Source organism: Nannobrachium achirus (assembly GCF_963921795.1).
Source record: "Nannobrachium achirus genome assembly, chromosome: 13".
Taxonomy (NCBI): Eukaryota; Metazoa; Chordata; class Actinopteri; order Myctophiformes; family Myctophidae; genus Nannobrachium; species Nannobrachium achirus.
The window spans coordinates 8,993,165-9,019,304 of record NC_137833.1 but is presented as its reverse complement, the minus strand read 5'-3'; the positions used below and the strand labels follow the sequence as shown (position 1 = coordinate 9,019,304).

General features: G+C 42.2%; 1 protein-coding gene across 1 annotated transcript in view; it reads right to left on the bottom strand.

The window, feature by feature from the left end:
• Window positions 1-26,140, bottom strand: part of LOC308297661 (uncharacterized protein) — a 67,709-nt gene that overhangs the window by 17,702 nt on the left and 23,867 nt on the right. The window contains exons 10-20 of the mRNA XM_080741192.1: window positions 25,266-25,478; window positions 23,452-23,670; window positions 13,063-13,209; window positions 11,672-11,872; window positions 10,279-10,416; window positions 9,355-9,720; window positions 7,904-8,008; window positions 5,480-5,617; window positions 4,916-5,023; window positions 3,512-3,564; window positions 2,947-3,165 (exon numbers count right to left, since the gene is read on the bottom strand). Of these exons, the coding sequence (XP_080597318.1) occupies window positions 2,947-3,165; window positions 3,512-3,564; window positions 4,916-5,023; window positions 5,480-5,617; window positions 7,904-8,008; window positions 9,355-9,720; window positions 10,279-10,416; window positions 11,672-11,872; window positions 13,063-13,209; window positions 23,452-23,670; window positions 25,266-25,478 (1,907 nt within the window). The remainder of the gene's footprint in view (window positions 1-2,946; window positions 3,166-3,511; window positions 3,565-4,915; window positions 5,024-5,479; window positions 5,618-7,903; window positions 8,009-9,354; window positions 9,721-10,278; window positions 10,417-11,671; window positions 11,873-13,062; window positions 13,210-23,451; window positions 23,671-25,265; window positions 25,479-26,140) is intronic.

Here is a 26,140-nt window from a genome sequence, read left to right as displayed (position 1 = left end):
GGAGCAATTGATCTGAAATCGCATCACCATCAGCATATGAACACACCTGACATAACTGTGAAGGCCGTTTGTCACTTTCACAAATCGTATGCTGTATATTAGCATTTTTATGGTGCATCTATATCTATTCTGCATCTAGCATGAGGCATATCTATTCTGCATCTAGCATGAGGCAACATGTTTAACCAGCTGTGTGTGTGTGTGTGTGTGTGTGTGTGTGTGTGTGTGTGTGTGTGTGTGTGTGTGTGTGTGTGTGTGTGTGTGTGTGTGTGTGTGTGTGTGGGGGGGGGGGGGGGGGGGGGGGGGGGCGACACAGTATCTCTGTAGCCATTAAACGAAACGGGTATTTCTCACATTGATGCTCCTACATATTATCATGCAAGCACCAGTTAAAGTTACTTTCCATCCCTCATATACTGTGTGCACAGTGCACATCCCATAACCCACACACTGCACATCATTTCGGAGCTCATATCTTTGAACGGGTAAGGGCTATTATTCAGAAAAGCCCCTATGGGATCCTCAAGACTGAAATCAGTCCCCAGGACTGAGAACTTTAACCCCTGAAAACGGTACAGGGCTGCATCGCAATGCAAGCAAAACGTCTTAATGTAAAAAAGAAGTCCTATACTTCTACTCCAACACAACACTGTTTACTGTGGTTTACTGTGCTGCGGGTGTGTGTGAAGTACAGGCATGGGCACTTTTAAGTTACAGGCAACAGAAAGGGAGTGCTAGATTTGTTAAAAATCGAACCTCTGTTCGAAGTGGAGCTGTGTGTGTGTGTGTGTGTGTGTGTGTGTGTGTGTGTGTGTGTGTGTGTGTGTATTGCAGTTGAAAACAGCGCCCCTCCCTTAACATGTGTGGTCATAAAAGGTACTTCACCACATTCTTGAGGCTACATACGGACCCACATAGACAGGGCTACATACGGACCCACATAGACGGATACACACACGGCCACGTATAGGGAGCTCCACACAGCTCCAAAAAGAAAATGCCCCACTACCCCATCCACCCACACCACCAAACTACTGGCAAAACGAGCTGAGAACAACAAGCAAATGCCCCAACAACAGGACTCCCTCCCGAGTGTCTTCAGTCAACCTGTGGGTCGAGACCCCAGAGAGGTCCCCAAATGATTTTGGGGGGTCCTCAGATCACAGCGAAGTTACAATTTAACCTTTGAAATACCTCAAGAAAGAAAATAAACAGAACAATACAGCAAAGTAATGAACTATACTATAAAAAATAAACGTTCAAACCTTAGCCAAATTGTAAAATAATATTAGAGGCAAACATTTTGAAAGTAGCCGGTCACAACGCTCAACAACATTGTATTGGGGACCCATACAATTTTGAGGTAACTGTAGCAAGGGATGTAGACAGTCACACAGCACTCTTTCTCAGACAGTTACTTAAATCAATTGAGTTGAATAATTTCACTTATAAATGCCTCCTCATTGACCTCATATCACTTTATTAAAGAAAAACATTATTTGATAACTTCTCATCGTGACCCTAAAATCATTTGTGTGCTACTAGATTTTTCAACTTGCTTTCAAATGCTAAGTGTTAAGCACTGATCTACATTATATATTCTTGGAGAAAACATCATTTTGGCGGGCTTTGATGGCATTGTAATGGGATATTTTACACTTGGCGGCATGCTGAAAATAGCCCAATTACAAGCTCATGATGCGTTGCATTTTCAGAGCGCAACACCCGAGCGCAACCAAACACAAATCTACTTACCGGTATGCGGAAACATAAATCTGCTTATAGTCTTTCAGTTCTACTGGACATCTTCTCTAAAAGTCCCTTCATATCATAACATAGATGTGTTATTCTAGTTTGTATTTGTTGACGAAATTGTCAATCTATTAACTCATTGACTGCCAAGGCCCGAGTTTCCCGAGTTATTACAGTAGTCCCAGGCTGCCAGAGCCCGAGTTTCACGAGTTGGAAGCCATTTTGAAAAAAAAAAAAAAAAAAAAAAAAAAGGGTTTTTTTTTTTCAATTTTTTTTTTTATAAAAAAAATTCTAAAAATGCCTCAAATGTATTAGGCATGATCGCAATTGTGAAATTGCATGTGTAGCCCCATAACAAACAAACACATCTTTCAAAATGTCAAAAATGGCTGTTTTGTCTGACTTTGAAGGCTTGTAACTCATGAATGCCTGAACGGATTTCCAAGCGGATTTTTTTGTTTGAAAGCTGTTAAAAAGTACTACACATATGATGCATATATGGTGCATGGGCGTGCACGATCCGTGCACTAAAAATTGATCCGTGCACTAGAAATCTAGGATAGTGGCAGTCTGGTACTTGGGGGCAGTTTTCTGTGACATAAGCAGGAACCATGCAATTGCTTAATTTAAAAATGTATTTAAATGTATTTACATTTTTTCAGGCGGCTAACAATGCTTCCTAAAGAAATGTTGTGTGTGACACTTCCTGGGGCTACAATCTGCCTAAAACTATTATTTTTATCTGTGAGAAGTTCTGTCATTGGTCGATTAAACTGGGTGCCCATCCAAAATAACAGACCAATCAGGACCGCCTCTTGTTCTTGTTCAGATTGGTTGACCTGTCTGTCAATCCTTTTAGCCCCGGTCGGCTGGTTCATGCACCAATGAGCTGCTAATGACAGAGCTTCTTACAGATAAAATAATAGTTTGGGAGGTAGACTGCGGCTCCTAGAAGCGCCACAGAGACTAGATTTGTTTAGGGAGCATTGTTAGCCGCCTGAATATAATAAAATAAAAATAACAAATAAAAATAAGCAATTGCATGATTCCTGCTTATGTCAGCAGAAAACTGCTTATTTCTGCTTTAAGTCTTAGTCATCACAGGTTTTTATTTAGTTCCGATTTAGTTTTCATCAGTATAAAAAGGCAGTCGACGAACATCTTTCGTTGTGGTTTTAGTCAATGACAGTGTACCTGCTGCTGCTGCTGCCCCCCCTGTCCTGGCTGGGGCTGCGTCTCTTCTCCAGGTAACGTCCAAACTTGTCACGGGGAGGACTCCTCCTGCTGGAGGGACTCCTGCTGCGGCCGGCGCTGTAGCTGTAGCTGTGTCTGTGTCCAGAGCTGCTGCTGCTGTCCTGAGTTCGCAGGTTTTTAACCACCGCCTTCAGCTTGTCGTTCTGCGGTTTGTCCTTCCTGTAGAATTAATAATTGGAATTACGCCTTATGTCTAAACTTATTAGGCCCTTTTGTTTGTCTTTCTTTTTCTTCTGTTTGATAATTTTTTTTTTTAAATTGTGGACATAGCCCATCTACAAGCACTATACACATCAATTCTACAAATGCCTTTGAAATCAGTAGTTCTCAAACCTTTGCTGGCGAGTGTGAATCGTTCATATATTTATTCTAGCAGTGAATGAGTTTAAAACAGAAATTTACAGCTTTTTGATGTATTGCACAGCGATAAGAAGTACGTAAAAAGAGATTCATTTTGCAAGCACAAGAGATACAGTACGTGTACAATAAGGTTTCATCAACTCACTCAGATTCTTCAGTCTCCTTAGGATCAGGCTCTTTAGCCAGCTTGATGGTCATCTTCAAGAAGGCACAAGTAAAGTATTTGTGTGAAATCAGATCATTTAAAATCATTTAGCAAAATAAACGACAAAATGTATGTCTGTCTGTAAACGACCCAATGTCTGTCTGTCTGATGTTGGTCTGACATCACTGATACGTCTTACATCCTATGACATCACTGATGCCGCGGCCATGGTAACAGCCCAAATGTGTGCACAAATTTACAGGTGACTTGCATCACTGATACGTCTTAAATCTTACTATCCGATACTTTCACCTCAGTACACACTAGGGCATTAACGAAAAAGCCGACAAGTCGACTCTGTCAACTTCATTACACAAGTCGACTCCCACCAGAGAAAGTCGAAAGTCGAAGTAAAAAGAAAAATCAAAAAAACTTTCTATTGTGAAAATAGCAGATCTACATGCTCACAACGCCTCGCATCGTAGATCGGCTATTTTCACAATTTCTGTCTCTACATATTTGACAATTTGGACAATGTTTAATTTGCCATTTTAGAGTCCTTAAAAAGTCCTTAAATTGTCACTTTAGAAATGTGAAGATACCCTCTATACACTTAAACTTTATGTTGGTTTGTTTACAGTTGAGTGAGAAAACAATGTTTCACATTAAGTTAATCATCTGGGGACCCCCCAAAATAATTGGGGGTCGTCTGTGATGTGATGACGTCATCAAGCAATAAAGTCGACTTCAACTCACCTTTTTACTGAGTCGAGTCGACTTGCAAAAATCACAAGTCGTTAATGCCCTAGTACACACCACAACAATGGGCAAGGACTAGTAATATCTTATATATACATTCCTTTAAGAGCCACTCCCACACTCCACACAACGGACATGAAGCCTCCACAAAACGGACATGAAGCCTCGGACATGAAGCCTGATTCGCCCCCTGTCGCCACTGGGGGCCACTGTTCACTAATATATGAGACAGCAATGTGGGCACTGTTCACTAATATATGAGACAGCAATGTGTTCACTGCTCTCTGGCCAGCCTGTGATGCTGAAAAAAATTATAAAAAATTAATTCATGTAATCAGCTTTCTGCACACCTTCTTCAAGATGCCTGCCAAAATGGCCGCCATCCACATGCTGTAATTGTTTGTGTGTGTTAATCTAAAAATGGATTTTTGAAAACATTTTCCTTTTTTTTTTTTTTACTTTTTTTTTTTTTTTACTTTTTTTTTTAACTAGATGTCAGCGGCCCGAAGGGCCGCGACCCTCTAGTTTGATTATATTTACATAGATGTGCTAGCTACACCAAACAGATCAGTGATCTGAACTTTTATTATTTTTTACATAATCTAAACGTTCAGTTTTCAGAGGTAATCTTGTTGGTTGTCTCACCTTTGCTTTTGTGGCTCCTACGCCTCCCAGTTTACGGACAGGCAGGAACACCTTCTCAGTGAAACGTTTTACCCTGATGGCTTGGAGTCCTCCCTCTGCCGTCTCATGCTAGAGGGAAACATGATCAAACGTGTAGAAATAAAACACACATTTAAAGAAATAGCAGATATAACAAGCTCACTCGGTGCAGCGCTGCGAGCTTGTAGATCTGCTTTTGAAAATCGTGACATGTTGTGCAAGTTTTTGACCGATTCTATAAGTGTCTTCTAAATCCTTCTAAAGTTTTTTTTTGGAAAACCTATGTTCCTATGTCAGTGGTTCTCAAACTTTTTCATCAAGAACCCCCAAAATTATATGTATTTGGCTAATGGATGCCTTAAACAAAAAATGTTGTTTTTCAGGGATCCCCCAGAAGGAAATATTTGTTACAAATGTTCGCTTTCAAAAAAGATATATTCAAAGATTTGCAAAAAAAGTTCACAATTTTTCAAACATAGCAGATCTACATCTAAAAAAAACGGTTTCTTTTTAAAGAACACATGGTGAAGTGCTGAGCGATCTTACCGGCACCACGCTGAACTCCACCTTCTCGTTGAGCTCTAGTTTCTTCCTTTCGATCACCTCCGTCATGTGGAAGTACAGCTGAGGATTCTGGGTACACTTGATGAACCCCGAATCTTCCATGAACTCAATGACGATACCCTGTGAGAGAAATCACAGGCACAGCCGTTGATTGAGTTTTCTGAACAATTTCAAATAAAAAAATTACAAACAGATAATGTTGCTATATACTTTACATAGCAACAAGAACCCCAAAAAGGGATAGGGTTCCTAGTAACACAGCAGCTGTTCGGAGGACGTCTGAACAGTGAACATAGCGATGGATATGTGTTATTTTGACTGTCAAGGTCACAGTTAATATGAAGACGTGCACCTCATGCCCATGGGATGGTGGCGGCAGTGCGTATACTGCATATACCGCCCTACTTATACCATCTGGGATTGCTCGGGCAGACTCGATGTAGGGGGCGGGCCATTTTTTCAAATTCTTTAGCAGGTGATTGGATGGGGCCGTCTATCACAGTCAGGGAGTGCTAACTCCAACCACTCATATTGGCCTGTCTGCATGACGTTAAACCCAGAATCCGCCTTAGGGGTGGGCGATATGGCGATAATTATCGTCTCGACGATACAGCTTTGCCACGATAGGCCATTTCAGAGTATCGTTTCTCTCGTGATACAAACGGTCATACAGAAAAGGCTCTGGATACAGCGAGTGCATGTTCTATGAGTCGCAGCTCTATTGCTTAATTTATACTTCTATAGTACTGTGGTGTAATTCGCCAAAAAGAACAGATCTACCAGCTAACAACGTGTCGCGGCTCAACGTGTCAATAGCTTGAGGATCTGTCCCTTTGCTTTCACGGCCCCGCCCCCGGGCAGCACGCAGACAGGCTGCGAGTGTCTACACTCTACAGTGACTGGCTGTAGCACCAAGCGAGCACGGCACACTGGTCCACGAGTTTCACTTTCACGGGAGTCCGGGACTTTGTAAAGCAGTGATGCCCTGCATTCTTTGAAGCATATTTTTAATAATGGATGCCTTAAACTAACAGGACGCAAACTACTTTATCTGTCCTGCTATCGCTATCAGCCATCTCACTGCAAAGCTGAGCTATGTGTGCTGGAGTCTCCACTTCATAGCTGTGTGTTCTGACAGTATTGATGAGGTGATAGATCGCCTTGTAAATCCATGCTTCTGTTTTTATTAACTACAAACAAGTAGCTATTTGCCGCTATCGCGTCTATTTCGCGTCCATTTCATAATTGGCTTAGTTATAAAACCATGCCATTATTGTTAGTAGAAAAGCTAAAAGCTAGGATAACAGTATTGTAAAATACAGAGTAATTCTGTAACAAACTTCCTGACTTTGGTTGGTCATAGGGTAATTTGTTTTCCCCCCAAGTTTCAATGGTAAGGCATGGGTTGTTGTCAACCTGTGGGTCGAGACCCCCAGAGAGGTCCCGAAATGATTTAGCCAAATTGTTTTGAAAATCTACAAGCTCACAACACTCAAAAAACATTTTATGGGAACCCATAAAACATTTCTGGGACCCATATGAATGACCTGAACCATCATCACACCAACTAGTAAATATTTTGAGGTAAAAAATGTTAATTGTTTAATCAAAAATCAAAATATGTTATCATTAAAAAAATCATAGATTAGGCTATCTATCTTTCTATCTGCAGCATAAAAAATTAATGGATTATCAAAAGAATATCTGTGCGGGTCTAATAATCATAATAAACCTAAAAACTCGCATAAAACAGTATCGTGATAATATCGTGTATCGTGATACAGCATGAAGAGTATCGTGATAATGTTTTTTTCCAGTATCGCCCACCCCTAATCCGCCTCCTGGGTTTCCACGTGGTCTGCAGTCAGACTCTATTGGCTCAGAGCGCTCAGAGCCCGCCTGTAGCTGTCGCTGATTGGTCCGGCCCAGGACTTTACGAGTGTTATCAACTCTCCCTGAGCAGGTTCAGATGGTAAAGTAGGGCGGTACGCACTGCTGCCACCATTTGGTGGAGTCAGGTTATGGGTCACACTAATGCGCAACATTTCGTTACCTATCGGCTTCAGTTCCTCCCTCCCATTCCATCCATGAAGGCAGGTCACAAAACGTTGTAAGTAACACATTTGGTGTAACACATGGGTCTGTAGCGCGTAGCTGAATAGCTGTGTCTTTCACATGATTTAACACGCTGTTTAACTGAACGCTCAGTCAGCTGTTTTTCAGCACAACTTGACGGTCGCTTCTCGGCCTTAGGGCGTCTTACTTGTCGATCAATCAGTTGCCAGGTCATTATACGGTATATATGCACCCACTTGAAGTTGCAACCAGGGTTGCCATGTCTGCTTATTATGAGGAACTTGTTTTTCTGTAAAAAGTTTCATGTAGTTAAGATTTCCTTAAACTTACGTGTCTTCGCTGTTCAGTGGATTCTTCAAAGGAGTCGGGGAGAATCTCGACGTACGTGGCGCGTTCCTCTTTGGTTTCCCGGTGGGTGGCGATGTTGAACCGCACCTTTGTAAAAAAAAATCGACTCACACTTTAGTTTACTGCTTTACAGGGCTAGGGTTACATTCTGTAATGTGTCCTGTGTGATTCTTATCAGATAAAATGCATGAACAGATGGGAAAACGAAGTCATGCACACCAAAGTATAACTCTAATCTTCAATTTCCACACTTGTAATGAACATAATTTTAAATTAGAAAACAAAAGTTTAACACATTTCGTTCCGAAAGACGATCTCTGTTCTTTTAAAACGTTATCGGAAGAATTCGTGAAAATAGCTGATCTACAAGCTCTGCGTTGTGAGCTTGTTGAGCTAGTTTGGAACCTGGGGGAGATCTCAAATCTCTCTTTTCGGTCTCGAGCTAAAAAGTATGGGAACCACTGGCCTAACGCATATCTATGGAGCGTTGTAGTATTGCTATAAGGTCTATAGCAATGATTTCTACCAAAATATAAAGCTATTCAGCACTTATTTGACTTACAACCCCTATCCACAAGTTTCCAACGTCCCATCGTGCATTGCACAGCAGGTGGGCGGCAGTTCCGGCGTCGGCAGCCGAGCCGATCAAGCTCACAACGGTCGCGTCTGCGACGTGACGTGAGCTTGTATGTCAGCTGTTCTCAGCTGTTTTCTACATGCTTACCGGATGTGTTCCACACATAATTCTACAGTAAATCCCAGCGGAAACGGGGGGATAAATATCAGTGTGAAACTTTTCAGAGATCCGATCTGATATGATCCGATATAAAAAATGAAATCAAAACATAGGCCATGCATATGAAAATTGGAAATGTACGGTTTGTAGATCAGCTGAAATCTAAGTCTAAGCCAGGGGTTCCCAAACTTTTATGTCTCAGGGCACCCTATAAATACTTTTTTAATCCGAGGCACCGCTACAATATAATTTTCACTCCCAGCACCTTATATTTATAGCATATCGTCGCTGTCGGGTGGAAACCTTGTATGTCCAAAACCTTTTTTGTATTTATCATCTATAAAATGTACTAAACTAGTGAAAACAGCTGATCTACAAGCACACAACGCATCGCGAGGCGTTGTGTGCATGTAGATCGTCTGTTTTCACTAGTTTTGTGCGACAGAGGTTTCTGCCTGACAGTGACGATATTTTAGTGATTATTTTGCGAGGAAAACGTTGAGATAATAGCCATTTTGGTTATTAACGGACTGAAAATAACTTTGTACTTCAAGTTTAAAATGATACTAAATATTTCTTCAAGTGTCCAAATAAATTCCAAATATTATCAAATGGTCTCGCGGCACCCCTGGACTGCCGTTGCGGCGCCCCAGGGTGCCCCGTCACCCACTTTGAAACCCCCTGGTCTAAAGCTCACCTTGTCTCCGACCATCATGGTTGCTATGGTGAGAAGGTCGCGGCGGCCGAACGTCAGCTGCTTCTGTTCCCCGGCCACCGTCATGACCAGCTTTCCCACGTCCGCCGCCGCCGCCGTGTCCTTGCTCTTCTCCGCCTCGTCCGGCTTCTTCTCGTCCACGGGCGTCTCTTCTTCCGGTTCCTTTTTCACCTGCACCACCGCCGCCGCCGCTGCTGTTGCTGCTCCTTCCTTTTTCTCCTGCTCCTTCTCCTCCTCTCCACCCGCTTTCTCCCCCGCCTGCTCCCCTCCTCCTCCTCCCTCCTCCTCCTCTTTCTTCTCCTCTGCCTCCTCTGCTTTGTCGTCCGTCTTCTCTTGCTTCACTTCCACCTAATGGTTAGAAGAAAAAAACACACACAGACTGACTTAGGCCACATTTACGGCAAACCTAAAGGAAAATCTACAAGCTCGCAAAGCGACACATTGGCTACGGTTACAAGGACAACATGTATTCATTCAGAATGAACCCATTCCGAAAACAGAGAATCATACGCAACTATTTACATGGAATCTGAATAAAAGTCTATTCTGATTCAAACGGTATATATGCCAACCCTCCAAACCCACAAGAACATTAATTCGGAATGGAATATTCTGAGGTGTTTACATGAGCATTTCCATTCTGAATACAAGCGGAATATACCTGCCCATGTAAACGCAGCCAGTGAGCTTGTAAATGTAATATTTTAACTTTTCTTCTTTTTTTCTTTTTATATAATTTATGCCTATAACAACATGCCAAAATAGGGATGACAGGTTGAGTCACACCTTTAATAAAAAAGCAAAACCACCCATTCCATCCAGCACACTTTGTACATAATGGTGTCATTGCTTCATTTACCATCCACTGAGCTATTAGTTTTTTAGCAGAAAGGTTTGGTTCCAAACCTTGTTCTCGGCGGGCTCTTCGTCCGCGTCCTTGCCGTAGGATTTGGGGATGGCTTTGAGCACCGTGCCCTCGAACCGCTCTCTGCTGATGTCATCCATGGAGTCTGGGCACGTGAACTTGAAACCCAATGGAGTCCACTGTGCGCACGCACACACACACACACACACACACACACACACACACACACACACACACACACACACACACACACACACACACACACACACACACACACACACACACACACACACACACACACACACACACACACACACACACACACACAGAGAGAGAAGAGATTAATGGATATCAATACTATAGTGTGACATCTATTTTGGTCAATCATTTATAAGTACAGGTATGTATTTATCAATTTGGACTGATTAAAACAACTTCTTGTAAAAGTAGTTCTCACACATTCAAGATGTTGTTTTTAAATGGAGGAAAGAGCTACGGCTTTTTGGGTGTATAATCCACGTTGGCTTTTTTCCGAATTAATAAATGACATTGTGATATACAGTATATGTTTTTTTTAACTGCCAATAAAGTATTCTATCATCTATCTATACGTGTGGGGATAGATAGTGACTTTTCTGTTTTGAGAAGGGCGAGAAGCGACCTGGCCCTAAGACTGGCACAATATGTCCATATATGAGAATTCCTATAATATAGGCATAATATTGATGGCATCAGGGATCTCCATATATGGGCATAAGCGCATGAGATTGCCACACTATGTCCATGTATGGGCATTCCAGATATGGGATTAACAGGGTTCCCACACATTTTTACCAATTAATTTCCAAAACTTTTCCAGAGAATTTAACCCAATTTCCAGGACAATATAACAATAATTCAGCTCAATAACAAGTCGCTTACTCCTATGTGCATTGCGCAATGCCCAACGACAGGTAGTGTATGCCAGTGGTTCTCAACCTTTTCAGGCTGTGACCCCCGAAATAATATATATTTACATATTTTAACTGGGGACCCCGGCACCCTGACGAGCACCAACAGTTGAAGAATTTTGTATAACACGTTTCTATTGTGAAAATAGCAGATCTACATGCTCACAGAGCATGTAGATCGGCTATTTTCACAATTTCTGCCTCTAATATTTGACAATTTGGCCAATGTTTAATTTGTCATTTCAGAGGTATTAACAAAATCAATAACCAAAGACAATGCATAGCTATTTCTTCCAGGACCTTCCAGGACCCTTGATCAATTCCAAAACTTTTCCAGTACTGGAAAAAAAAAATCTAATTTCAAAATATTTCCAGGAATTTCATGACCGTGGGAACCCTGGATTAATGTTGATGACATCAGGGATCTTCACCTCTGGTCTTCAACATGTTATCTATCCATCCATGCGTACAGTCCAGTTAGTACCTTGCCCTTAGCGGCGGCCAGGGCGGCGGCCACCTCAGCCTTCTTCAGCCTCTCCTCCTCCACCTTCTGCAGCTGCTCCTGCCTCTCCTTCTCCTTGCCCTCCTTCTGCTTCCTGGCCTCGTCCGCCCGCCTCCTCAGCTCCTCCCGGATCTTGTCCTTCTCCATCCTGCGCAGGCGGATGGCTCTCTTCTTCTCCTTCACCTGGGAGACCACAGATTAGGAAAAAAAACATTTGTTAACCAGGAACTAACAACCACGCCTTTCAAGACGAATGCAGGGGCCGGTCCGGTGCATCTCGGGGAGCGGGACTGGTAGGCACTAGGGCATTCACCAAGTATTCGAATATCAAAGTCACTATTCGACATTGTTCATCGAAGTCGAATATTCGCTTATTATTTTATTTTTTTGTATTGTTTTCTCTTTAAAAAAATATGCATATATTTCTTCATGGTTTATAAAGCTTGGCTAGATAGGAAGTCATAAGAATGAGTTGTCAATGCCCCTGGTGGATGAATTCGTTAATGCTGTATACCAGGGGTTCTCAAACCTTTTTAGGCCGTGACCCCCAAAATAAACATATTTGAACTGGGGACCCCCACCCTGACAAGCACTTGGAATTGTAGGTATTACATTTAATATGACTCGGTTCCGCAGATAAATATTGTGAAAATAGCAGATCTACATGCTCAACGCCTCGCAACGTGAGGCGTTGTGAGCATGTAGATCGGCTATTTTCACATGTTTGCCTCTTGCTTACTTAATATTTGACAGTTTGGCCAGTCCTGTCGAATATTCGACAATTCGAATACTTTGAGGTTGAATAATTCGAATACTAAAAATCACTATTCGTGAATGCCCTAGTAGGCACTATATAGGCACGGGTCATCAATATGTCTGCCTAGACTTTGCCACGGACAAATGTGTCCGTGGCAAAGTCTAGGCCTTGTCCGTGACACATTTTAGATTTTCTGTCTTTTGGGGGGTCCTTGACCTGAAAAGGTTTTAGCACCATTGATATTAGGCACACTTGTCACACACCATTAGGCGCATTTGTCACACTTCAGGCACATAACATGAAAAATCTACCACAGGTCTTCAAGGTAGGGTAAAAGCAAGGGTCCTCCGATCAAGATCGAGTGGGAACGGGGCTTACGCATACGAAGGCCCCACTCTATCCTGATTGGAGGAAGGCCCCCACTCTCTCCTGATTGGAGGAAGGCCGTCACCTACAAGGAAAACTGACACTGCTTGTTTCTTTCTTCTCACAGGGGATAGGGCGGAAGTCCTTATATGGACCAAACACTCTATAGTAACTCGTTTTAAATTAAATCTCTTACCCTACCTTTAACGGGTTGAATTCTTTTTTTTTTTTTTTTCTTTTAATTCCTCACCTCAGCCAGAGTGAACTCCACCTCCTTGTCCACGTCCAGGGCTCCGAACTCTGTGTCACTGAAGTTCTCTTTGACGTCGAAGGGCAGCTCTCCATGTTCCTCACTCTTCAGCACGCCCTCTTTGGGTCCCAGAGATAGCATCTTCCCCTGAAACAACACATTTACTTTAATAACATGACCAGAGATAGCATCTTCCCCTGAAACAACACATTTACTTTAATAACATGATCAAAGATAGCATCTTCCCCTGAAACAACACATTTACTTTAATAACATGGCCAGAGATAGCACCTTCCCCTGAAACAGCACATGTCATTATTACACGATCTTTGTCATCTTCCCCTGAAACAACACGTTTACTTTCATTATTACATGATCTTTGTCATCTTCCCCTGAAACAACACGTTTACTTTCATTATTACATGATCTTTGTCATCTTCCCCTGAAACAACACGTTTACTTTCATTATTACATGATCTTTGTCATCTTCCCCTGAAACAACACGTTTACTTTCATTATTACACGATCTTTGTCATCTTCCCCTGAAACAACACGTTTACTTTCATTATTACATGATCTTTGTCATCTTCCCCTGAAACAACACGTTTACTTTCAGTATTACATGATCTTTGTCATCTTCCCCTGAAACAACACGTTTACTTTCAGTATTACATGATCTTTGTCATCTTCCCCTGAAACAACACGTTTACTTTCATTATTACATGATCTTTGACACAATATAAATATCTCAATAGAGGAGCAGGGAGGCAAATCATACTCTAATTTCTGTATAAATATACTGTATAAATACTCTACAACAGTGTTTCTCAAACTTTTTGGTCTTCAGTAATCAGTACCCCCTTTTCCTGATTGCTGAATTCCCCTTTTATCGACAACAACATTTTGATGAGAAAATACTGACATCAAAAGTCCAGTTTTTATGTCAATATGTTGAAAGTAAAACTAGGTTGCCTTTTTAATATTCAGTAACAGTTGTGCTAGTCAAAACATGTACTTAATTTGTCAGTAAAATAAATGTTTCCATTTTTCATTTTCTCTAGCACCTCTGAGTAACCCTAGGGGTACACGTACCCCCATTTTGAGAAACACTGCTCTACAATATATACTGTATAAACAAACTCTACCATACAGAGTGGACACTATTACATGGTATTCTTTCTAGGGAAAGTTAGTTCTGCTTAAATTCGGTTCATATTGTATTATTTTCTTATTCTCCATAAATATTAGGACAATGACTTGCATGTTATTATTTTAATTATCGTATTATGTGTATGTCTCATGCTTGCATTTTCATTAGTTTCCTGTGACAGTCTTGTAAGATGAAGCAGGGCTTTACTTTACGAGAAGAAGAAAAAAAAGTACACGTTTAAAACTTGGAGATAGGAGGTTTCTGGTGGACAGGGACGATATAGAGGTGTGTTTGGAAGGGTCAGCAGATGGGAGCAAGCAGGCGCGTGTGGCCGGGAGAGATAAGCAGGGACGTGCTGGGCCCCTGATTCAGCCCGGGAAAAAGAGTTGGAGAGGCCATTGTTTTTTTTGTTTTTGTTTTTTCGTCGTTGTCGGGTGGAAACCTTATATGTCCAAAACCGTTTGTTTTGTATTTATCATTTTAAAAATTATTTAAAATAGTGAAAACATCCGATCTACAAGCACACAACGCCTCGCGGTGCGAGGCGTTGTGTGCTTGTAGATCTGCTGTTTTCACTACTTTTGTGCAACGGCCTTGTATGATGAAGCAGGGCTTTGCTTTGCGAAAAAATGTATACATTTGAAACTTGGAGAGACGAGGTTTCTGCCCGACAGTGACAATTTACTTTGTTGGCCGCACAGCCCCCAAAATGGAACGAAGGCCGACATTAAAAAAAAAAAAAAATCCTAATGGCCGGCCTGGACCGGCCGGGAATGAACCGGCCGTTCGGGAGTTGTCCCGCTTTTCCCAATGGCCAGCACGTCCCTGGAGATAAGGGAAGTCTAGTCATGCTTTCAGACCTCTGTGATAATAATAAACTAACTTAGGAACTGGCCGGCCACCAATGGTGGTGTTCTGGGCCCACTGGACATGCTGCACAAGTAGAGTGGCCTACGACAACAGTGGTTGTCATAAGAAGAAGAAAGAAGAAGAAGAACAGTGGTTCTCAAAGTGCAGTGTGGGGGGGGGGGACCCCCGGTGGTCCTTGAGAGGGTTTCCAGGGTGTCCCCAGCTAAATGATCGACAGTTAGGGACCAAATGGAACCTTAACAGCCAGTAATTCTAAAGAGTGTTTCAACAGAATGAAAACAAAAGGGCCTATTTGGTTCCATTCCTTTCGTTTAAATTCGCTGAAGAGTTATGGGGGTCCGTGACCTAATGCATATCAAACTGGAGGTACTCGAAATAAAAATAAAAAGTTTGAGAACCACTGGCCTACAAATAAATTCCTGTGCATGCCCCAGCTTCCCCCTGACAAGGCATCTAACCCTTCATGTGTGTTTCTGATGGGTTTCTGAAGGGTGGAGCCTCTGCCTACTGCTGCTTAAGGGGAGTGGCCTGGGCATGGCACAAGGGGGGGTCCAGGGGAGTCTGCAGCATGGGCAGAGTGAGTCCACAAGGGGAAAGGAGCAGAGGGCATGACATGGCATGTTTTAGGCCACTACTATTGGCATGACATGGCATGTTTTAGGCCACTCCCTTTGGCATGGCATGTTTAAAGCCACTCCCCTTAGCTTAATAGGCCACTCCCCTTGGCATGACATGGTATGTTCTAAGCCACTCCCTTGGCATGAGTTGGCATGTTTTAGGTCACCACCCTTGGCATGTTTAAGCCACTCCCTTGTCATGTTTTAGCCCACTCTTGGCATGACATGGCCCGTTTTAGACCACTCCCCCTGGCATGTTTTAGGCCACTTATCTTGGCATGAAACCTGGCCTGTTTTGGGCCACTCCCATTGGCATGTTTAAGCCACTCTCCTTGGCACGACTTTGCATGTTTTAGGCCACTCCTCTTATGCATGACTTGGCATGATGACTTGGCATGTTTTAGGCCACTCGGCTTGGCATGTTTAAGGCCACTCCCACACTAGAAGAAGACTTTCCTCATCTCTCTTGACCAGACATGCCTGCTTACGTCTATCTGCACATTTGCTCCGCCCTTTCCTCTATAAATACAATGTAACTTCATTGCAGAGCCGTCCAAAGTACGACGCCTTCTTATACATCTACTTCACATGGATTTATTTCTCTTGGTATTTGAATTTTCTCTCTCAAAGATGTGTTGATTGGCAGCATATCCATTCTTTAGAGCCGTGACCCTCAGAGACCCGCCCACGGGCTATTTTGGGTGTGCGATGCAATTTTGATTGACTTTTCGTTGTCACGAATACATTTTCTCCCGAATTCTAGACCGAAAGCAATGATCTAGTTTTGTTTTTCGTTTTTTCAGGAAAAACTCTCACTCGAAACTATGGAGTAGAAGTGCAAGTCAGCAGACTCACCTGCCTGACCACATGTTACAGCGAGCAGCAATGAGCAGCAGTAGCAAGCGCCGAAAGGTCGATGCAGAGAATCCGCAGTTTAACCCACGATGGACCGACGAGTTCGCCTTCATTTTACCGACTCACGCCAATCCTCGACCAATGTGTTTGATTTGTCAAACCAAAGTGTCGTCTGCCAAGGTCCGCAACATAAAGCGCCAAAACCAAGGTAGACACGCGAGCTTCCACGCCGCCTTCCCCCTCGGCAGCACGGCCAGACGAGAAAAGATCGCTGCACTTGAAACTTCCTACGTCGCCTCCAAGACTATATTGAGAGCAGCTGCAACGCCGACGCAAAAGGCGGACGCGGCCGCGCTGCGCGTGACTTGGGATCTGGTTAAAAGATGCAAGCCTCATCTGGACACTGAACTGGTGAAACAGTGCACTTTAGGTAGGGGTGGGGGATATGGAAGAATTCATAAGCAAATTCCAAGCTGTATCACACAATACACAATTGTTCGTATTCTTTTTCATGTTGGTTTTTATTTTTTATTTTTTTTATTTATCACATCATCTTGCCCACCCCTAACTGGCGGCGCGCAGGGTGGAGATGTTATACCAGGACAGCTTTTCATCTTTGCTGTCAGATCTGAAAGCAGAGGAGTTGGAGTGCATGTCCGTTGCAGTGGACGAGTCAACGGATCAAACGGACCCAGCTCGACTATCCGTGTTTGTGAGGTACTTTGACGGACATGTTTTTGATGGACACGCGATATGGTGATAAATATCATTGAGACGATACGACGACTCCACAATATACTTGTTCAGAGATATTGTATATATCGTGATACAATGAGGGAGCCTTATAACAAATCCTGTCCAATTGCTAATACAGAGATTCATTGCAGAATTAAATTTAAACCTGCATTTTGGTCTAAATCAGTAGTTCTCAAACTTTAAAATGTCAACGTCTCTCCGTAACTCTGACAGTATACAAATGAAACCAAATGGACCCGTATTTGTATAATGTCAGAGTTACATACTTACTGTGTAAGGGTCAATTTAGACCTCCCAAAAGGACAGAGTCCGTAGACACTTTGAGAACCACTTTTTCTTTTAATCTGTTACCTTCTAGGTGGTTGTACTGTTAACTTAAAAAAATAACCATAAAAACTAACACGAAAAAGAATCATGAGAGATTGTGTATCGTGATAAAGCTTGGAAATGTATCATGATATTGTATTTTTCCATATCGCCCACCCCCAGGTACTTTGATGGACACGTGTTCAAAGAGGAGCTACTGTGCCTTTTGCCCCTGACAACACCCACAACTGGAAAGGCGATCTATGCAGCCGTAAAGAACTTTTTAACGAGAATTCCTTGGACCTCGGTAAAATCAACCTCGTCGTAACCAACGGAGGGCCATCTATGATCGGGAAGGACAGGGGCTTCACATCGTGTTTAGCCACGGAATATCCCACTGTCAACTCGCTGCACTGCATCGTTCCTCAGACCGTTTTGTGTGCGCTGCTGTCCGGAGAGATGAAACAAACCATGGATGGGGTGAACAAAACGGTGAACCATATCCGTTCGACGTCAAGTAAGCAGCAGCGGCTTTTTAAACCGTTGCTCGGGGAGCAGGACGCGGAACATCCCGACGTCCTCCAGAGCGACGATGTAAGGTGGCTGAGCGGGGGTCGGATTCTGGGCCGATTTTTCGCACTGCGAAAAGACATAGCCGACTTCCTCCGCGACCAGGAGTCCACCGAGGCGGAGGAGCTATCCTCGTTCGTGCGCGATCCAGAATTCGTGTCCCGTCTGGCATTTCTGTGCGACATCACAGGGCACCTCAACGAGCTGAACCTGCAGCTGCAGCGTGGAGGTGCGACCGTTGGAGAGCTGCTCCACAAGGTGAACACGTTTCAAGCCGATCTGGATTCATTCCCGTCCGATCTGAAGGGGAGGAAGTCACACTTCCAGACTCTGCGCGACGTCCCTGCAAACGCAGCGTCGCTGGCAGCAATGGAGGAACTAGACAAGGCAGAATTTCTGTAAATGTGCTTGTATAAAGTCCCGAAGGCATTTTGCGAATATTTATTATATACAACTGTTCTAGGGGTATTAAGGGATGCTGAATCCAAATTTGCTGTATATAATGCTCAAAAATGTTCCTAAATGGCTCAAAATTGAGAAATCCAACATGGCCGCCACTGCAAGGCTGAAATCTATTTAAGTGAAAATCTTTTTGACGAAACAAAGTAGAAACTTGAACTAAATGTGTTTTTCTAGGTTAGCCTACATGGGGAATTTGAAATTCTATCCTGATTTTAGATCAGACGTGAATAATTGGCTTGAAACTCATACATGTATAGCAGAAAAGGTTCGTTATTGATGCATAATTCATCAAACAGAAACAAAAGCAGGATGAACCATGGTTTTATTCATCAAAACTCTTTTGATTTAGATTTTTCTATCAACAAGTCATATATGCAAATTATATATAGTCCTTAATATGAAGGTAGGCTACATTAATTTAGCCTATTTCCAGTCATCAATATTTCGAGCAGATCTCATAGGTATCTTGCAGCTGCATGCATCCAATTCCACTTTTCCTGAATAGAATAGAATGGATTATAATATAATATAATAGTATTTTACCATATCAATAAAAGTAAATGTACATGGGAATACTTCTTACTGTAATCCTTACTGTGGCAGTTTATTCACAGTCTTGTGAGTTTTTTTGCAGTTGCATGCTTCCATACATGCCATATGACTCTTTCTGGATAGAATAGAAGAGAGTTTATAGCCAGCACAAGTACATCAGGGTAGGGTTCATCAATCTGTCAACATCTAAGAGTCTAGAGTATGCAGTCTAGTAGGCTGATATTCTCTAAAATTACCAAATCCCATTAGTACAATCTATTATACATACATACCTGCAGCTGCAGCGTTGGCTGAGGCACTCCTTTGTACACCCACATGAAGTGAACTCCCTGCAGGCTTTGGGCATAGGTGGCAGAGAGAGTAGCCGTGGCACTAACTGGCCTTCCTTGATCATCCAATACCATTTCCTCCACTGGAGGAAGATCGGGGTGTGGCAGGTGAGCTTGATTCCATATAGTTGCTTGATAGTGTGCACGCATGATATGGAACCTCACAGCATCTGTGGTTGGTGGCAGAGTCTCTTGGGGACGACTTTTGCAGAATAACTTTACTCGTGCTTTGTTGCATGAATCAACGTCAGGCACACCATAGATCTTACAAATTAATCTTTCTGATGATGTCACGATATCTTCTGTGAAAGGGCCCTTCCCAAGGCCAGCAAGATCAGTGTGATGTTGTTCGAACACCTGCCAGGCTGTCTTCTTTCCGTGGCTGCTGAACTGAGACACACTGTCACATCCAGTAAGGGCATGGAAGGCAAGGAGTGTACACAAGGAAGCTGATACACGACCTTCACTGTATCCACGCACTGATGGAAACAGTAGTTGTGTCAGCACGTGATACAGACGTGCTTCTACTACTGCTTGCTTACTTTGACAAAATCAGATGTACCTATGTCTACATGAAAGCTGGGATATCAAAGGACCCAAAGTTTTTCCCAGTGCATGAAATTCACAGGATACTGTCTGAGGACAACTGGACACACTCCTTGCCTTCCATGCCCTTACTGGATGTGACAGTGTGTCTCAGTTCAGCGGCCACGGAAAGCCTGGCAGGTGTTCGAACATCATCACACTGATCTTGCTGGCCTTGGGAAGGGCCCTTTCACAGAAGATATCGTGACATCATCAGAAAGATTCATTTGTAAGATCTATGGTGTGCCTGACGTTGATTCATGCAACAAAGCACGAGTAAAGTTATTCTGCAAAAGTCGTCCCCAAGAGACTCTGCCACCAACCACAGATGCTGTGAGGTTCCATATCATGCGTGCACACTATCAAGCAACTATATGGAATCAAGCTCACCTGCCACACCCTGATCTTCCTCCAGTGGAGGAAATGGGATGGATGATCAAGGAAGACCAGTTAGTGCCACGGCTACTCTGTCTGCCACCTATGCCCAAAGCCTGCAGGGAGTTCACTTCATGTGGGTGTACAAAGGAGTGCCTCAGCCAACGCTGCAGCTGCAGGTATGCATGTATAATATATTGTACTAATGGGATTTGGTAATTTTAGAGAATATCAGCCTACTAGACTGCATACTCTAGACTCTTAGATGTTGACAGATTGATGAACCCTACCCTGATGTACTTGTGCAGGCTATAAACGTTGTATCCCCTTCTCTTCTATTCTATCCATAAAGAGTCATATGGCATGTATGGAAGTATACAACTGCAAAAAACTCAACATTTGCCGGAACACTGAGGAAGACTGTGAATAAGCTGCCACAGTAAGGATTACAGTAAGAAGTATTCCCATGTACATTTACTTTTATTGATATGGTAAAATACTATTATATTATATTATAATCCATTCTATTCTATTCAGAAAAAGTGGAATTGGTTGCATGCAGCTGCAAGATACGTATGACATCTGCTCGAAATATTGATGACTGCAAATAGACTAAAATGTAGCCTACCTTCATATTAAAGGGATATTTCTCTTTCAAAAAACGTTTGGTAATTTTATCGTCTAATCAGGCTTTTAAGAACACCCCGAACAGTTTTTAATTTGCTTGATTCAATATTTCGATATTTGATGTAAATGTTACCAGGCCCTCGGCCTCTCCCCACAGACACCCATTGTAACTTCAAACTTCATTTTAACCATGATAGATTCATTAAAAACACCCATTATTTTTTCTGGTGACTCATATTACCCTCCTAATATGTGAGCAGGTCGTGTTTTTTCAATAACATTTTTCATTTATTTTTAATAATTATTTTTTGAATTAAATTTTTCCCATTTTCCCAAATAATTAATAAAAACAAATGAAAAAGGTTATGGAAAAAAAACACGGCCTGCTCACGTATTAGGAGGGTAGTATGAGTCACCACAAAAAATAATGAGTGTTTTTAATGAATGGTTAAAATGGAGTTTGAAGTTACAATGGGTGTGTGTGGGGAGAGAAGCCCTTCCCCTGTTTCCCTGTTGAAAGTGGAATATCCCTTTAAGGACTATATATAATTTGCATATATGACTTGTTGATAGAAAAATCTAAATCAAAATAGTTTTGATGAATAAAACCATGGTTCATCCTGCTTTTGTTTGTTTGACGAATTATGCATCAATAACGAACCTTTTCTGCTATACATGTATGAGTTTCAAGCCAATTATTCACGCCTTTCTAAAATTAGGATAGAATTTCAAATTCCCCATTTAGGCTAACCTAGAAAAACACATTTAGTTCAAGTTTCTACCTTGTTTAGTCAAACAGATTTGCACTTAAATAGTTTCAGCCTTAGAGGGGCGGCCATGTTGGATTTCTCAATTTTGAGCCATTTAGGATTTTTTTTTTGCATTATATACAGCAAATTTGGATTCAGCACCACTTAATACCCCTAGAACAGTTGTATATAATAAATATTCGCAAAATGCCTTCGGGGTTCTGATTTTCTGAAAATGTATCCTGTCTAAACTGCTGCAACACTTGAGAGATAACTTTAGGGCGCGCTGCGACCATTTCAAAATTTGCGAATTGCTCAGATTTGTGCAGGACCCGTTCGGCGTCGCTGCCGCCGGGTCGTGTCCAGCAGCAGAAGCGAAGGCTCTGCTGCCTGGTATCGACGAGGGCACGTTCCGGCTGGAAACGACAGAGCTACGGACGGACGACGCCATGAAAGCCAAGTTCAGGGAGGAAGAACTGTGGGCGGTTTGGACTCGTTCGGCACGACAGTACAGAAACTGCCGCAAGCTTGCCATTTACCTTTTGACAATGTTTGGCTCCACCCGTATTTGTGAGACAGGGTTTTCAACCGTGAATCTGATTAACAATCGGGGGCGCGGTGGACTGACAGACGTGCAGCTCAACCAGTGCCTGCATATCGCTCTGACCTCATACAAGCCAGTGTTCAGGAATATCGCAAAAAAGCAGAGAATATGACACCCGTCTCACTAGACTGGGTCATCTGTTTTCAGGTAGATTTCTATTGGATTTGATCGATTACCCTAAGCCACTAATGTACTATTTGATTGCACATGTTGCTTTTATGGAACAACATTGTTCGTCTTGAATGTGGTTCATGTCATAATATAAATAAATGACAACTGAATGATTTCAACCTAAATTAATTGAAAGAGTTGTGCTCAAGTATCAAGGGATATTCCACTTTCAAAAAAACCTTTGGTCATTTTATCGTCTACTCAGGCTTTTGTGAACACCCTGGACAGATTTTAATTTGCTTTTCAAACAATAAAAAAAATAATAAAAAAAATCATGAAAAATGTTATCGAAAAAACATGGCCAGCTCACATATTAGGAGGGTAGTATGAGTCACCAGAAAAAAAGACGGGTGTTTCTGATCAATCTATCGTGGTTGAAATAAGAGTTAATAATCATATTTTAACTGGGGACCCCCCACCCTGACGAGCACTAAGAGTCAAGGCATTACATGTTGTATAACACGGTTCTATTGTGAAAATAACAGATCTACATGCTCACAACGCCTCGCAACGCAGATGCAGATCTGCTATTTTCACAATTCCTGCCACTAATATTTGGCCAATGTTTAATTTGTCATTTTAGAGTTGGTCTTTGAATCGTCACTTTAGAAATGTGCAGATATACTTTAAACTTTATGTCGGTTTGTTTATTGTTGAGTGAGAAAACAATATTGAACATTAAGTTAATCACCCCCCCCCCCCCCCCCCCCTTGGGTACACAGGTTGAGAACCACTGGTGCCGGGGAAGGTGAAAGGGATCTTACCTTCTCTCTCTTCTCTTTGGTGTAGGCGAAGGTGAAAGGGATCTTACCTTCTCTCTCTTCTCTTTGGTGTAGGCGAAGGTGAAAGGGATCTTGGGTCTGATGTTGGCGGCGCGGCGCTTCCTGGTCATCTGGTCGATCAGCAGGTTGATGAGCACGTGGTCGTTTTTCAGCAGGGTCACCCCAAGGTCCCTGTGGGAAAAGGTCACGTTGGTCCTGAGGGGGCCGATGTTGGCGTGGATCTGCCCGGGGTAGCCTACCATATTAGGCTGAAAAACAAAAACAAAAAACAAAAGAAGAGATTTTTATTTCTTTTACACGTGCCGTGCAATCAAGATTTCTCCACAAATATGATGTTATCAGTGTACGATTTTTTTTTTTTTAAAGGAGAGGACCATGCCTTTCTCAAAACCAGCGGTGATTCTTTTTCCTTTGTGTACATATAGCCTGACAGTCAGCGGGTCAGGCTGGCATTACAAATGATGAGCGATGACCTTTGCTGCGTGTCACTAACCATCTCTCTCCCCACCCCCTGTCGGTCTACTGTCCTATCAATAAAGGCATAAAGCCCCCCCCACCCCCCCCCACACACACACACACACATACAGATCGATCTAAGAAAGAAAAGAAATGTAGCAGACGCCATAGAATCCCAAATAATCATTGACTTCAGTCACATTATAAATCATTGTTTTGAGTGGTCGCTTGTAACATTGTAATATATTTTAAGCTAAGTATTTTTGTTTTTCATGAGCTGAATGCCATACAAATCTAAATTAAAACAAAAAAAAAGGTTTTGTATATTGTGTTGCATGCACAATGTATCTAGAATAAATGAAAGTTCAAATGTTTTTAATAAATGATAGAAAACAATTCTATTCTACAATATTCTATTTTTGTATTATTTATTTTCTCTAGTGGTCAAATGTTTTGTGTAAGGAGTGACTGACGAGTGGCAGCAGATAGGCCTGTCACAATTATTACATAACCGTCTAATCGCAATTATTTGACATAATCACAATCATTTTGTCATAATCGTTTCCATGTTGAACAATGTTCATATATTTTCAAACATGTTACAAAATAGTTGTAGATCTGCTATTTCCACTATCACTGTTATTATAACAGTATAAAGTTGGCAAATGTGTCAGTAATTTCTTTGTATATTTAGGTTATGTGTCATATCTGCCATGTGCGACTTCAAAGCCTACAAGCCAAACAGAAATGTAATTGTCAACGAAAAAAACACAATTAAATCGCTAATCGCAATGATTTGAGTGACAATTAATAGTCATGTAGAATGTCATAGCCGTGACAGCCTTAGCCATGTTCTTGTTTTGTGTCTCAGTTCGTACAGTGGTCCAATGTTTTGTGTATGTAGTGCAGGGGTTCCCAAACTTTTTTGTCTCAGGGCACCCCATAAATATTTTTTTTTTAAATTCGAGGCACCCCTACATTATAATTTTCACTCCCAGCACCTTATATTTATAGCATATCGTCGTTGTCGGGTGGAAACCTTGTATGTCCAAAACCGTTTTGTATTTATCATCTATAAAATGTACTAAAACTAGTGAAAACAGCAGATCTACAAGCACACAACGCCTCGCGACGCGAGGCGTTGTGTGCTTGTAGATCGGCTGTTGAGATAATAGCCATTTTGGTTTAGAACTGACTGAAAATAACTTTGTACTTCAAGTTGATACTAAATATTTTTTTCAAGTGTCCTAGTAAATTCCAAATATTATCAAATTATCTCGCGGCAACCCTGGACTGCCGTCACGGCACCCCAGGGTGCCCCGTCACCCACCCACTTTGAAAACCCCTGATGTAGTGACTGACGACCAGCAGGAGACAGTGTTCTCACCGTGGGTTCTATGATGGTCTGGCTGACGATCCCCTCGTACAGCTCTGTGTCCAGGACCATGGTCTTGTTGTTGAAGACCAGAGGCCGGTCCTGGCTGGGTTGGATGGGTCTGTCGGGTTTCTCCTCGGGTTTGTCGGGCGTGCCGGTGGACAGGGTGAGGAGCAGGGGCTCGTTGGAGCGCTTGATCCTCACCGCGCGCTTCACGTCCTTCACCTGGACAGACGGGACAGGACACACACAGGTTTGGATTATTATACTTGTGAGGACAAGCACCAGTTTTAGACCTCAGCTATTAAAAAATGGTAGATATACAAGCGCATAGCACAGAACCGAGTGCCGCGCTATGAGCTTGTAATGTGTGCAAATATTTAAAAAAGAATATATATATATATATTTGGGCTGGGATGCGATTAAAAAATGCAATCTAATTAATTACAGGCTCTGTGATTAATTAATCGCAATTAATCACATTTTAATCGCACACCGATATTTGACCTGAGAAAAAAAAAATTCAAGTAAAACACATTTTGTTGTACGAGTGAATCAACGAGTGAGTTTTTTAAATCTAAATTTCGAATCCACTGGGCCAAGCAAAGCGCTCTGATCGGCTACTTCTCCCTTAGCGTTGATCGTTTGTTTTATGCCCGAAACTGAAGGTTCTGTGGTGCAAAAACTAAGTGCGATTAAAATGCGTTAATCTTTTTTATCATGTTCAATTTCTGTAATTAATTAATCGCAATTAATCAGTTAAAGTCCCAGCCCTAATATATATATATATATTGTAAAAGCGTAGCATGCAGTCTGGGGCACACGGCACTGATGCAAAAATCATTGTCCGTTCCAAGGGGAGTATTCTGGTGGTGGTGCGTTCACGG